Here is a 13889-nt window from a genome sequence, read left to right as displayed (position 1 = left end):
CCAGACGTGTCGGCAGGCGTGCGCTGTGCTGGGTTTCTTAGTGCCGCTTCTCAAATCTCCGCTCGATCTTGCAGGTGTTGGTACAGAGCGGCCGTGTCCTGGCTGTGTGTCGCAGCTGGAGGCCTCGGTGACGTCGCCCGCTTTTGGGGAGCGGGGAGGGGGGCTGCGTCGCGCCGGCTCCTGCCCAAAATCTCCAGGGAGTGACCGGAGGGGCAGGGAAGGGCACGTGGTTCTGCTCCCAGCCCTGTTTCTGCTCCTGCTGCGCACGGGTGCAGGCAGGTAGCCGTGGCTGGGCGTCCATGAAGTCATCGCTGATTGATGGAGGGGGAACAGTCTTTGTCCAACGCGCAGAAAAACCGCGGGGATGTGAAATTCCAGCCTTGTCCCAGGAGCTGGTTACAATATCAAAGTAATTTCCTGTACGCGTTTTGAATTCTAAGTCTTCATGATATTTAAATGCCAAAGAGAGATGGTAAAGGTGAATATGATAGCTTGGCAGGAAAGGGAGGTTGGAAGACACGGGCTTTTGTTGGAAAGGAAGGAAGTGTCTATAGGACACTGTGGAAAAAGCAAACCTTGTGAATGAGCGGCTTTAACCATCTGCCTTGCAGGAGCAGCCTCTGGTTGCGTGGGGGCTGACCTACGGCGCTCGCTCCGGGCTTTTTAGCTCGTGTGAAGGGGCGGGAGAGCCTGGAGTTGGGGGCTGGGAGCCGAAACCTCGGGGAGGTTCAGGTGGAGCGGGAATCCCGCAGCCGGGTCCCTCTCGAGGAGCCGCCCGCGAGCACCGGGCTGGCGCCGGGACCTTGCCTGTCAGACCTTGTCCACAACCAAGGAGCTGGTGGGAGGTTCGTCGGCCTTCGCTGGCCTCTGTCGTCCGTGAGCACCTGCCAGGAGGCTTTTTCGTTGCTGTTTTCCTACGCTGCAAGAAAATAAATCCCACTGCAGCTTTCTTGGACCAAACTATGGGTACGCAAGCAAAGTTTTGAGGCTTATGGAGTTTTCTTGCTCTGCAGAACTGTTTGTGGTCCTCAGGATGCTGCAGGAGGGGGTCTCCATCGCACCAAAGCTGGAGAGCGATTCGGGTTAGGCTTTGGGGTTGGGGGCTCCCTGCCAGCGAGGGCGAGAACCCCAGGAATGGCTGAGAGGACCAGAGATGTACCAACGACGTACCGGATAAACGTGCCAGGGTTAGGTCAACCTTGTTGTGGGGCGGGGAGATTGTTTCGGTCTTCTGGGGCTGGCAAAAATGCCCAGTGCCGTGGCAGCGTGTGGTGACGATTTCTGCCCTTGGAGATTGAGATCACGGGGATGGACGCGCCGTAGGCAGACGTACGGCCGTGTATCTGCTGAGCACCGGCGCTGGAACCTGTTGGACCCACTCCATAGGACCCCGGCCGAGGCTGGAGGCGGATGCTCGGCCCCTGGGGAGCTGAGCTGCCCGCTGTTGGGCTGGCAGAGCTGGCAGGGTCTCCCACTCCAAGCAGGCAGCAGCACGTGAAGCGGACACCGTACCTCCCCGCTAAACCCGCTGCTGTAAGGAACAAAAAAAGAGCCTGGCTTTTCTTCCAGGCTGCTGGAAGGGATGTCGGAGGGCAGAGACTTGCTCTGTGGAAGGATCTCGCTACGTGGAGACGCTTGCATGTCACTTAGCAATTTGGGCTACAGCTCATGGCAAGGAAGCACCGCAGCCGGCTCGGGCTGTCTCTACCTGAAAACTGGGTGAAAAACTCCAAAGACCTGCGTGGTCGGACTCCAAAACAGTCAAACGTATACCAGCAGCTTGGTGTGGGCAGATGGCGGAAGGATACTTGTGCCTAAGGTTTTCTTTAATTAGTAATTAATTCCTTGTCGTCCTGTGGTCTTCGTGCTGCAGGGATGCTGGGAGCACGCCGAAGGACTCTCCGCCAGTCGGGGCTTTTCACAAGAGCTGAGCAAGCTAGCTCAGCGAGCGCTCGCAGTCCTGCTTCTCTCTTTGCCGTCACTAGCAGAGCCAGCTCCGCGGCTCCTCCGTGGCCCCTCCGGGTGGGTTCTGCAGGGCAGACGTGAGCCTTCCGCACCATCCGCCCCGCGGTCCGTAGGCGCGCAGCCCGCCCGGGCGCCCCGTGCCCTGTGCGCGAGAGCAGCGTGGGACCAGCCGATTCTGCTGGGGCTCCCGGGGATGGAGCGGGGACCTCGTGTTCCGAGCGCTGGACGTGGCTGTGCCAAGCAGAAAATCAAACCTGTGGTGTTCTCCTACTCATCGCCAGCTCCTTGTGCTTTTGCCCCAGGCCTGTGCGAGCGGCTCCTCTCGTCCCCGGAGGAGCCCCGGCTCCCGATAAAACGTACGGACAAGCGCAGCACAAAAGTGCCGAGAGCCGCGGGTCTGGCGGGGCAGGGTGTGCTTTCCGTGCCTACGGTGGCTCGGCGTTTGTTTTCCATCGTTAGCCTCCGCTTTGGACGTGCAAGAGGCGTGAGTGGATGTCCTTCGCTAAGGCACGCCGGGCTCTCTGGGGCTCCTGCGGCTGCCGGGGGACGTGGCGGAGCCCCAGGGGTGCCCCCACCCCGCAGCCTCCTGGGGCCCGGGGGGTGACGGCCCCTCCAAGTGCTGGTCCCTGCGAGAAGCCAAAATCGCAGGAACCCAGCTCATAAGCTGAAAGACCTTCGTGTTGAGACACTAAATTATGTTTTCTTTGTGTGTGTGGTAACTACATTCCTCTTGCTTATATTGAAGGCTAAGATTTATCCATTGCTAATATTTGTTTTGTTTTGACAGGATAATGTATGTTTCCCATATGTTGCTCTGTGCTTGCAGCAAAATAATCCCTACCTATAAAATATTAATGCAAAAAAAACCTCCTTAAAGTAGTTCTGGACTTCTTTACTTTTCAGTCTATTGTCTTGGATCACTTTAACGGCAAACGTCACGGTGTAAATGGAAGTAGCAGTGAGTTATGGGCTCGTCTCCCTCCAGCTAAAGCCCTCGCATAACTCATCCCGTCCTCAAGCACCCGAACGCCTCCCGCGCGGCCTCCCCGGGCACGAAGCTCCCTCGACTGCCGCCCCGCGACCTGCCAGACGGGCAGGGCTGCGGGCAGGGCTGCAGGCAGGGCTGCGGGCAGCCTGCCCTAACCTAACCGCCGTGCTTCTCTCCCCAGCTGTGCCGTGGAAACGCTGAAGGTCATGCTGGCCCGGGGGGGCAGCGAGGAGGTGGCCAGAGCCGTGGGCAGCGCCGGCGGCTGGGACCTGATGGCGAGTCCAGAGAGGCACCACGACGGGATCGCCGTGCTCGCCGGGTAAGACGCTGGTGCCGCGCGCCGGTTCTCTGGTATCTCCTCTAGGTTCGGTGCAAGAGCCGCACGGAGCGGGACAGCACCCCGTAGCAAGTGGGGAGGGGGTGCGCTGTGTCCGGGGGGTCTCCCCGGCTTCCCGCAGTGTCACCGCCAGTCCCACGGTGGGGCTCTGCCTCGCTGGGTGCTGTGGGGCAGCCGGCTCTGTGCCCGGCTGGCTGGAAGCAGCCTGGCTGTTCCTGGGAGCGTGGTGGGGCTGGGTGCAGATGGAAGCTGCGGTCGAGCCCGCTGCCCTGTGCCCCTCGCTTCGCCGGCCGGGGCCGTGCGGCAGCTCTTCGGCCACATCAGCCAAACCTTTGCTGCTATCAGCTGCTTCGCTGGGCTCCCGTCAGGGCTCAGGCTCACCGTTCCCCTCTCACCGACGTATGACAGACACCAAAAGGCCTCGGATGGAAACTTTTTCTGCCTTTTGCCGCTGCTGAAACGTCCTTGCGGTTCATCAAGTATTGCAGCGGCATCCAATCCCTGTAGATGGCTGGCTGGCAGCTGCCCGTCCTTCCTGCGGCGGCTGCGCAACCTCGTGCCAACGGCAGCGAGTTTGGCACGAGGCGGTGAGGCCAAGGGATGACTGCAGCCCGCGGTCTGGTTCGGTGGAGCCTGGTTCAGCCGGGGACTTCACCGTCCCTCCACCCAGCGCCATTAATAGCTCTTGGATGGCCGTGGAGGAGACGAGCGGTTTGGGATTTTCCAGTATTTGCAAAAATGCTTTATTGAACCTCCCAAACACTTGAGAGTGTCTCATCCAAAACAAAACCCATCCCTCCCGGCCAAGGTTTGCCGGAGCAGACCCCTGCCAGGGTGCTCGGCGCGCACCACGCCTGTGCTTGGTCCTGCCCGGTGCTTCATCCCCAGGCGAGAGGGTGACAAGAGGGGACGATGCCGGGCCGGGGTCATCCAGGCTTTTCTGTCCTGGATGTCAACGTGCTGGTTCTGCACAGCACCAGGATGCAGAGGCGTGAAAGAAGGGCAGCGCTTGCGCACGTGGAGCACCGGGAGCCGCCTGCGCTGCCTGCGGGCTCGCCAGCTTCCTTGTAGCCCCCCCCCCGGGGGTCTTGGGGCCACCTGTAGCCGCTGATGCGGGTGACGCGTGCCGTTTTCTGTTCGCAGCGCGATGGCCCGACACGCCGGCCCCCGGCTCCCCCTGATCGTGAAGAATCTCATCCCAACGCTGAGCAGCGTCTTCGACAGCCAGAGGATCACCGCCACCGCCTTCTTCGCCGAGGTGAGCGGGGGGGGCGTCGCGGGCAGGCACGGTGAGCTGAGCCGCCGCTGCAGGCTGGTTCTCGGCCGTCCGTCTGTCTGTCCGTCTTTCCCCGCCCGGCTGGAGAGCAGCTGGGATGAGGGTTAAGCTGCAGCAAGCTCTGCCTGTCCTCCTCGGCTTCCCGACCCTCTGGTAGAGGGGATGGCAGAGAAGCGCTTGGAGGAGTCCAACTCTGAACACATCACCGCCATGAGCCAGCAAACCGTAACTCCGTCCTTACGTACCACCCGAAGGAATGAAGTGACTCAAGTCCTTTCCCCTCGCCGGCAGCGCAGCCAGCAGACTGTAACACTATCTCTCCGTACATACCACCTTAAAGCCCTGGGCCACTCGAGGAGTTTTTGTTACATAAAGGAGCACCTTATGCCAACAATGCAGAACTATATCCCCGCTTATAAACCACCTTTTAAATTCTCAGCTGCTTAAGCAGCCTGGGATTAAGGCACTGTTTTTATTTTCTGTTTGGCTGGGGGAGCTGCCGGCCCGGCTCTTGGAGCCCGTCCCAGAATCTGCTTTAGTTTTGGAGTGTGGTTGGCTCTCTGCATCCTTAAAGGGTTTAAAATAGCAGCTTTGCCTCACCGTGGAGCTGGAGGGGAAGGAAGCGAATGCCTGTGTCTCCCTCTCTCAGAACTGATGAGGTGAGAGCTCAGTCCCTTTTCTCTCAGCCGTGCCAGTGACGGAGATGACAGAGGGGAAGCGAGGAGGGGAACGGCCATTGGGCCGGAGCGGCGGCAGGACGGGCAGCACGGGGCCGGTGAACGGCAGGCTCTGCTCCCCCGGCCTCCGCAGGGTCCCCTGGATGGCAGCAGCCGCTGCAGCCGCTGTCCCGGGATGGCGGTCGCTGCCCCAGAGGAGCTAAACCTGCACCGGCACCCATTAATCCAGCCGTGCCCCTTCGGTGCTGGGCTCCTGCCGACCCCACCGCTGCCGGCAGTTAAACCTCCTTTCCGCAGCGTGATCCATCCAGGGGAGGGTCAGCGATGGTCCTTGGAGTGCAGCCTGCTTCTGAACATGGGGGGCTCGGCCAGGAGGGTCAGGGAGAGAGCAGCCTCCAGCCAGGTCTCCCGAATCCCAGAACCCCGAAGTGGTTTGGGAGGGCAGGGACCCCACAGCCCACCCAGTGCCACCCCTGCCATGGGCAGGGACACCCTCCACTAGCCCAGGTTGCCCAAAGCCCCATCCAACCTGGCCTTGAACACTGCCAGGGAGCCAGGGGCAGCCACAGCTTCTCTGGGCACCCTGTGCCAGGGCCTCAGCACCCTCACAGGGAAGGATTGCTGCCTCCCATCCCATCTCCATCTCCCCTCCTGCAGCTTCAGGCCATTCCCCTTGGCCTGTCCCTCCCTGCCCTTGTCACCAGCCCCTCTCCAGCTTTCCTGGAGCCCCTGCAGGGACTGGAAGGGGCTCTGAGGTCTCCCCGCAGCCTTCTCTTCTCCAGGCTGAACAACCCCAACTCTCTCAGCCTGTCTCCAGAGCAGAGGTGCTCCAGCCCTCGCATCATCTCTGCATCCTCCTCTGGACTCTCTCCAACAGCTCCATGTCCTTCTTGTCCTGAGGACCCCCGAGCTGGACGCAGCACTGCAGGGGGGTCTCAGCAGAGCAGAGGGGCAGAATCCACTCCCTCAACCTGCTGCTCACGCTGCTGGACCCGCAGCCCAGGACACGGGTGGCTTTCTGGGCTGCCAGCGTGTGTTGATGGGTCACGTTGAACTTCTCGTCCCCCAGCACCCCAAGTCCTTCTCCCCAGGGCTGCTCTCCATCCGTTCCCTGCCCAGCCTGGAGCTGTGCTGGGATTGCCCCGACCCACGTGCAGGACCTTGCCCTTGGCCTTGTTGGACTTCAGGAGGTTCACATGTGCCCAGCTCTCCAGCCTGTCCAGGTCTCCCTGGATGGCATCCCTTCCCTCCAGTGTGTCGACCACACCACACAGCTTGGTGTCATTGGCAAACTTGCTGAGGGTGCACTCGATCCCACTGTCCATGTCACCCACAAAGATGTTGAACAGTGCTGGTCCCAGTACCGACCCCTGAGGGACAGCACTCGTCATTGTTCTCCACTTGGACATTGAGCCATTGATCACAACTCTTTGAGTGCGACCATCCAGCCAATTCCTTATCCACCGAGTGGTCCATCTGTCAAATCCTTGTCTCAATTTAGAGACAAAGATGTCATGTGGGACAGTGTCAGAGGCCTTGCACAAGTCCAGGTAGATGATGTCAGTTGCCCTTCCCTTACCCACCAATGCTGTAACCCCATTGTAGAAGGTCACCAAGTTTGTCAGGCATGATTTGCCATTAGTGAAGCCGTGTTGGCTGTCACCAGTCACCTCCTTATTTTCCATGTGCCTGAGCATAGTCTCCAGGAGGGTCTGCTCCATGATCTTGCCAGGCACGGAGGTGAGACTGACCGGCCTGTAGTTCCCTGGATCTTCCTTTTTACCCTTCTCAAAAATGGGGGTTATGTTCCCCTCTTCCAGTCAGTGCGAAGTTCGCCGGACTGCCACGATTTCTCAGATACGATGGCGAGTGGCCTGGCCACTTCATCCGCCAGTTCCCTCAGGACCCAGGGATGCATCTCATCAGGTCCCATGGACCTGTGCACCTTCAGGTTCCTTGGATGGTTCTGCCGCTGGGGATGCTCCCAGGGCCACAGGGGCTCTGGGTGTCCCTGCGCTGCTCTGGAAGAGCCACCAGTGTCACCGGCTGGTCCCCAGCCCAAGGGATGCTCTTTGGCCCGCCATCCCTGCAGATACCGAACCTCTCCAGAGCCCACCTCATCTCATCTGGCAGACGCTCTCGGGGCGAGGGTTTAGTTTTTGTGTAGGCTTCACAGGTTTCTCCCAGCTGTCAGCGCTCGTTCGGGCTTCCCGCTTCTTCCCAGCTTGGGGTCTTTGGTTCTCTTGAATTACATTTTACCAGTCATTGCAGAGTCCCCACATCCACGTACCTGCCTGGGGTGTGGGGGCTGAGGGCTCCCCCAGCCCCGTCTCTGGATGGCGTGGATATGGAGCGGGGCCTGAGGGGAGCCGGGGAGCAAGTCAGGTTGGGTACAGAGGAGTCAGAGCAGCCGAAGCAGCCATCATCTCCCTCGTGGTTCGCGGGGCCCCTGTCCCGTCAGCGCTGAGGCTCTCTTCTGCTTTAGCTCCTCAACAGTAACGTGGTGAATGACCTGATCCTGCTGGAGACCATGATGGATAACATGACGGGGAGGCAGAAGGACGCCTGCACGCTGGTGCGGATGCTGGCTCTCCGGGGACTGGGCAACATCGCCTCCGGCTCTCCGGACAAGGTGAGAGCAAACTCCGCGCTGCTCGGCCCGAGTCCCGTCTGGGCTGGGTGGGAGAAGGGAGCAGGAAGTCACCGGGAGATGCTGCTTGTCAAAGACAGCGTGGGTCTTTGGACAGGACAGTCCAAAACCGAGGTGGCAACTGTCCTGTGCGTCACCGCTGCTGCCGGCAGACACTGCTCCGGGTCAGACTGCTTTAGGAGACACCTCTACTAAAGCCTGGCTTTGGAGGAAAGCCTGGCGTCCTCGGGGGGGCTGGCTGGCCCAAAACAAGCCAGGTCACCTGTGGGGCTGCCCACGCAGGCAGCAGCATCGCGCCTGTGCGAGACGTGCCCGCCCGTTGCTCCCTGCTGGGGGGGGGGTTGCCGGTTGATAAATGGATCACTAAAAGCAAAGTCTTCCCCCGTCCCGACGATGGGGTTCAGGCAGATGAGTCAGTGTCCCCGCCAGGCGAGGAGCCGGCCCCCCGAAGCCCCTGGGAGCATGGGGGCTGCTGCCCTGACCCCGCAGCCCCCCGTACCTGATGGCTGATCGGCTTGGCAGGCGCCCCGCTCCCGTGCTCGGCCCGTGCCAAACCCCGGGAAGAGGTCACGGGCGGGCCAGCCCCAAGTCAGACAATACGCTACCGTGACCTGCCGCTAAAATATAAGGAGCTACTAAAAATATCGTTCTGCTGGCGTAGCCCGGTCAGAGCCGCTGCTCTAACAGCATCCGGCACTCGGGGCTGCGCGAGCCCGAGCGCTGCCTCGGGGAAGCAAGAAACCAGCAGCGCTGACGGCGCAGCCCCACGGGTGGGGAGAGCGGCCACCGGCCCGTGCAATTAGGGCCAGGGCAGAGACGAGCTGTGGCCGGCTCCTGCGCTCACCCCAGCCGGGTTTCCAGCCCGTCGGGGAGCTGCCTCCTGGCCCGTGCTGTGGGTGCTCCCGTCCCTGTTCTGCTACGGCAACGGGAGCGACGCCAGGCAGGCACGGCTCTGCGAGCACGCCAGGGCTCCTACCGTCCCGGGTGGCCCAGGGACAGCCGTCCTTCTGGCCATCCGTGCCCCTTCCCCGCTACGCTCTGTGAGCCGCGCTGGATAGCACGGTGTAGTTTGCAAAGCCGAGCGCTCAGAATTAAGCGATGGTAGACTTAACGTGGCGTATGCAAATTTAATTTCCCCGTTCGCTGTGTGTACACCGGCTCTAATGACGCAGTGAAATACTGCGTTGATGGTTCCGGCGGGAAGGGAACCGGTGACTGCGGTAAGCAGTTCCCGCACACAGTGGTGCCGAAGACGCTTTGCCCGTGGCGGTCGTGCTTCAGGTCTCCTTCCAGCTCTTTCTGGCTGGAAGCGCGGTGTGGGGCAGGATCCTGCTGCCGGGCACCCGGGGACGTGTCCCTGCCACTCCCCCCGCCAGACTCGCCCCCCCCAGGGACCTCTTTCCTCACCGCTTCCCTTGCAGGTGAGGAAGCACGGGGCCAAGCTCCTGGCGTCCATGGTCAACGGCATGGATGACAAAGACGACCCCCACAACCTGGTTGCGCTCGAGGCCATGTCCAGCCTCTCCAAGCTCCTGGATCACCTGGAGGAGAGAGACATCCAGTCCATGCTCCTCCACATCGCCATCAGGATCCGGCCCTTCTTTGACAGCGTAAGGCAGCGCCTTTGCTGCCGTGTCTGACCCGGCTCCTCTGCCGAGCCAGAGCCTGCTTAACGCCGGGGACGTGTGCCGGAGCGGCAGAGTCTGCTGGGGCACTGCGGGCTGCGTCCCTGGGTGGGGGGACCGGGGGAAGGAGGTCGGACGCCACGTCCCCAGCGGGGAGCTCGGCACGGGCCGCACAAGGACGCGGCGGGGCAGCGGAGGTGCCGGTGGGGTTCCCCGCTTGCGCCTTGACTCCTCGCGGGTGGCAGGAGGCTCCGGGCGCGGGGCTGAGCTGGGTTCCGTGGGTGCTCTGGGGCAGGAGCAAGGGCAGAGCGAGGCCGGGGGGAGCAGGGAAGTGGGGGTCTGTCCCGGGGCAGGAGATTTGCTGCCTTTAGTGCTCCCTGTTTGTCCCCAGAACCCCTCCAGCATCACCACGAGGAGGCTCGCTGCTGCTTCTGCTCAGCTCGCAGCCCATCCTCGTCCTCTGCTCCTGCATGGAGCTGCCGCGGTCCCACCGGGAGCCCCCCCTCAGCCAGGTCCTTCCTGCACCCGCGCTCCAGCTTTGTGGGTGCCACCTGCTCCGCTGCTCCCTCTGAGCGGTGCACAGCCGCAGCCTGGGGTTGTCGGCTCCCCAGAGCGACCGCTCTGCCCCTCCCAAGGGCTGGGGGCTGCGGCATGGAGACCCCCCGGCCCCGAGCCGGTGCTCCCTGGCGCTGGTGGGGGGCTCTGGAGCAGCAGGAGCAAACGGGGATGATGGTGGCTGAAACCTGGGATGAAGGGGTGGGGGGGGCGTGCTGTGTTTTTTGTGGAGTCGTTAGGTGGGAGGGAGCAAATTTGCACCCCCAGCAGAGCTTGTCCCCAGCACACGGGTGGTTTTGTTATTTCCTGATGGAGAATCATCTAAAATGGTTTTCAAAACCAACATCCCAAAAGCTGAAGTCCTGCAGCCAAGGCCCGGGGCAGCCTGGGAAGGAGGTGCCGGGGGCTCAGGACTGATGGCCGCATCTCTCGCTGCTCTGACGCCCTCCAGCCCGAGAAGCGAGGCGGTGGGTGGGGGGAGCAGCTCTGCCCGGCGCAGGTCGGGTCCCGCTGAGCCCTGCTCATCCCTCTGCCCGCAGGAGCAGCCTGACCTCCGCCGGTCGTCCATCGTGCTCTTCGGCAACCTGACCAAGTTCAGCGAAGGCAACTGCGAAGTCTTCTTCGAGCAGATCCTGAACGGGCTGGTGACGCTGCTGCTGCACCTCCAGGACCCGAAGCCGGAGGTTGTCAAAGTGAGTGTCCCGCCGCCCGTGCTGGCCAGCAGGAACGGGGGCCCTCTGCCTCGGCGTGGGGATCCCGCGGGGTGCTGAGCTCCCGGGCGCACGCCGCAGCCTCCCCTCTCTGTGCCGTAGGCCTGCAAGTTCGCTCTGCGCATGTGTGGCCCCAGCATGGGCTGCGAGGGGCTCTGCGACATGTTCCTCAACCACCTGCGGGAGGACAGGAGCCTGCACTACGGGGAGTTCATGAACAACGTCTGCAAACACCTGGTGAGCGGCTGCCAGAGCCGGTGGCACCGGTGCCGGCATCGCCCGTGGGGCTCAGCGCGGTCCGGTGTGGCCCGTGCCGGGGCCGCTGGTCCGTAAGGTCCTCTGGGTCCTTCCCTGCGTCCGCGCAGGGCGAGTCCCCCGGCCCGGGTGTGTTCCTGGGCTGACCTCGGCCTCCCGGGAGCTCGGGGCTTCCAGGAGATGGTGCCAGCGCTGCAGGCAGCGGGTCTGGCGTCCTGCCTGACGTCCTCGGCGGCTGTTTCTCTCCTAGATGCAGAGTTACCCAGAGATGCTGAACCGCCTGATCCTAACCAACCTGTTCTACTTCAAGAGCAACTGGGCGGACATCCGAGCAGCTGCGCCCATGTTCATCGGTAAGGCTGCCGGCATCCTGCTCCCGAACCAGCACCCCGGGGACTCCTCCAGCCACTTCTGGCTGGGTGCACGGTGCCTGCAGCGACCAGCTGAGGTGGGAAGCACCCTGCCCGGCTGTGCCGTGGTTTGGGTGACCACCCGCCACGGGCAGTGCCCGTACCGACCCGGTTTGCCGCAGCAGCAGGGCTGCGCGGCCGATGCCCTCAGTGGGGCCTGGACCAGTCCGTCACTTCAAAGGTCTCCAGGCACGTCGTGCAGCGTGCGGATGAGGTGAGCAGCGTGGCCAGATGAGCTGCCTCAGCCCCGTGCCGCCAGCTCGGAACGTTTCTGTGGTTCCTTCTTTCTGAGGAGGACGGTTAACGCCCGGCCTTGCTTCTACCCCTTGCACATCGTGTGTGTGGGAGGTTTTGCTGCTCTCGGATGTGTCCGGTGATGCTTCAGGACAAGTTACCAGAGCCGCAGGTGGCAGAAACGCTGGCAGGCATCTCCTTAGGGCGCACGTTAGGGTGTTATGTGTACGGCACTCACGGTGGTTCTTGCCTGGGCGGCTGTTGCGGAGTTTCCATTGAGACTCTGCACAATGCACTGACGCAGGGACGAGTGACCTGGCACCCGGCAGTGTGCCGCCGTTAGCTGTCTCCTCGGATGTGGGGCTCCTCGGTGGGACCCAGACCAAGCCCTGACTCTGAAATTCTCCCTCAGGCTTTCTCGTGCTGCACGTGGACGAAGACAGCTGTCAGCAAGTGGACCTGGACCCACTCATTTCGGGTGAGTCGGTGCTGCCGCCTGCGGCTTTCGCTGCTGGGGAGTGGGGACTCGCCTCTGCCCACTGGAGCCAGAGCTCAGCCCCGCGAGACGGGGCTCCCCAGCCTCTGGCGCTGCTGTGCCCGAGCCTCCTGCTCGGCTCTCGGGGCCGGGGCAGCCTCCCGCGGGCCCCCGGGGACCGGCAGCTCCGGGGCTTTGGGCCATGGCGGAGGGATGAGGCTGCAGTGGGCTCCCGCTCCCTCCCGCATGTGCCGGTGTGGTGAGATCCAACGCTGTCCCCAGGCAGCACCTGGCTGCGTCCCTGGCTGAGCTGGGGGATGCGGGGACCGTCCCCGACCTTGTGGCCAGCCCATGAAGCCGGAGCTGTGGCCAGGATGAGCCCAGCGCCCTCGGGCAGCAGGCACGGGGGGCCCGGGCGGGAAAGCCAAGGTGCTGCGAGGGGCCGAGCCGTCGGCGTGGGGATGCTGAGATGCAGCTGGTTTGCACCCTGCGGGCGTCCTGGGGCCGAGGCTGCGGCTCACCCGGGCGCGGGGCTCTGCTGGGGGGTGCCGAGCAAACCCCAAGCCCCGCAGCCGGGCAAGCTCCGGCCCCGGGCGTCTGTCGGGGGCTCACAGGGCATTTGCAGTGGCTTAGAGTAAGCAGGAGGGGACCGCAGCGTTTGTTCGTACCGTGTTAACCGTTAAAAGGCAGAGTTAAGGCTCGTTATGAAGGGCTAATAAAAAGTCGACTTGAAGCTGGTGGCATTTTGGAGCAGAGTTAAGTAATTTTCCTGGATTTCAGGGATTTTTTCCCTGTCACTAGTGACCTCATAGTATATAGTAATGCATGGAAACTTTTGGATTGTTCCAAGGGAGCTTAAAAAACACTAAAAAAGGAAAAACTATCTTTCCGTTGGCTCCCTGAGCCCTTCCAGAAGAAAGAGGCCTGTCTGTTTGAAACAAGTGAAAGATAATCTGCCTGCGTGTGAGTAATCGCTGGAGCGAGCAGGCCTGGGTTGGGTTGCGCGAGCTTCCCGTGTTGAGTGCCTCGGCCGCGCGGGGTCCGGGGGGGCTTCGGCGTTGCGGCCCACCCCAGGGCACCCCCGCAGCGGGGCCCGGCGAGGCACCGGGACGCCGCGAGCGGGAAGCGAGCCGGCACGTCCGTGGGGAGCCTGGCTCGCCGCGGGAGCAGGGAGTATCGGGAGGGAGGGAGGGCTCTCCTGCGCCGGGTAAACAAGCTACTGGAAAAATATTATTATACTTTTACTGCTAGGAAAAACTACCTGGATTGTTTTCTTACTACTGGGAGCTGTTCCAGGCATTAGGAAATTGTGCTGATAGGGGAGGCTTGGCCCGGCCAGCGTCTGCACGGCCCGCGGGCCCCCGGGGGCTCAGCTCCCGGCTCTGCTCCCCTCCCTGGCCCCGGACCCCCGCGCTGGGGCCCTTCCCCTCCCCAGGCGGTGCAGGAGGAGCCCTGCCAGCCCGACCCCGCACCCCGGGGAGCCCTCCCGGTCCCACCGCCCAGGGCACAGGGCCAGCAGCCTCCGCAGCACCATCCTGCTGCCATGGCGTCGGTCCCCTGGGCGGCAGAGCTGGGGGTTCCTGGGGGCCGAGGAGCACTTAGGGCGCCTGTTCTCCCCCGGGGCGTGTGGTGGGGCTGGAGCAGGGGAGGGGGCTGGCAGAGGGGCCCAGCATCCCTGGGACCGGAGCTTCTCCTTCCCTGTGTGATGGAGCGAAGCCAGGCCGCGGCTGGA

The 13889-nt window shown here is 62.7% G+C and overlaps 1 protein-coding gene across 4 annotated transcripts in view; it reads left to right on the top strand.

The window, feature by feature from the left end:
• The window catches only part of MROH1 (maestro heat like repeat family member 1), a 54142-nt gene that overhangs the window by 39482 nt on the left and 771 nt on the right, over nt 1-13889 (top strand). For all 4 annotated transcript variants that reach the window (XM_075743010.1, XM_075743012.1, XM_075743013.1 and 1 more), the window contains 8 exons: nt 3135-3272; nt 4434-4548; nt 7729-7875; nt 9315-9503; nt 10613-10765; nt 10886-11020; nt 11289-11391; nt 12095-12160. In XM_075743010.1, the coding sequence (XP_075599125.1) occupies nt 3135-3272; nt 4434-4548; nt 7729-7875; nt 9315-9503; nt 10613-10765; nt 10886-11020; nt 11289-11391; nt 12095-12160 (1046 nt within the window). The remainder of the gene's footprint in view (nt 1-3134; nt 3273-4433; nt 4549-7728; nt 7876-9314; nt 9504-10612; nt 10766-10885; nt 11021-11288; nt 11392-12094; nt 12161-13889) is intronic.

Source organism: Balearica regulorum, chromosome 2 (assembly GCF_011004875.1).
Source record: "Balearica regulorum gibbericeps isolate bBalReg1 chromosome 2, bBalReg1.pri, whole genome shotgun sequence".
Lineage (NCBI taxonomy): Eukaryota > Metazoa > Chordata > Aves > Gruiformes > Gruidae > Balearica > Balearica regulorum.
Note: the sequence above shows the minus strand (reverse complement) of the source record. Positions and strands in the feature narration are given on the sequence as shown.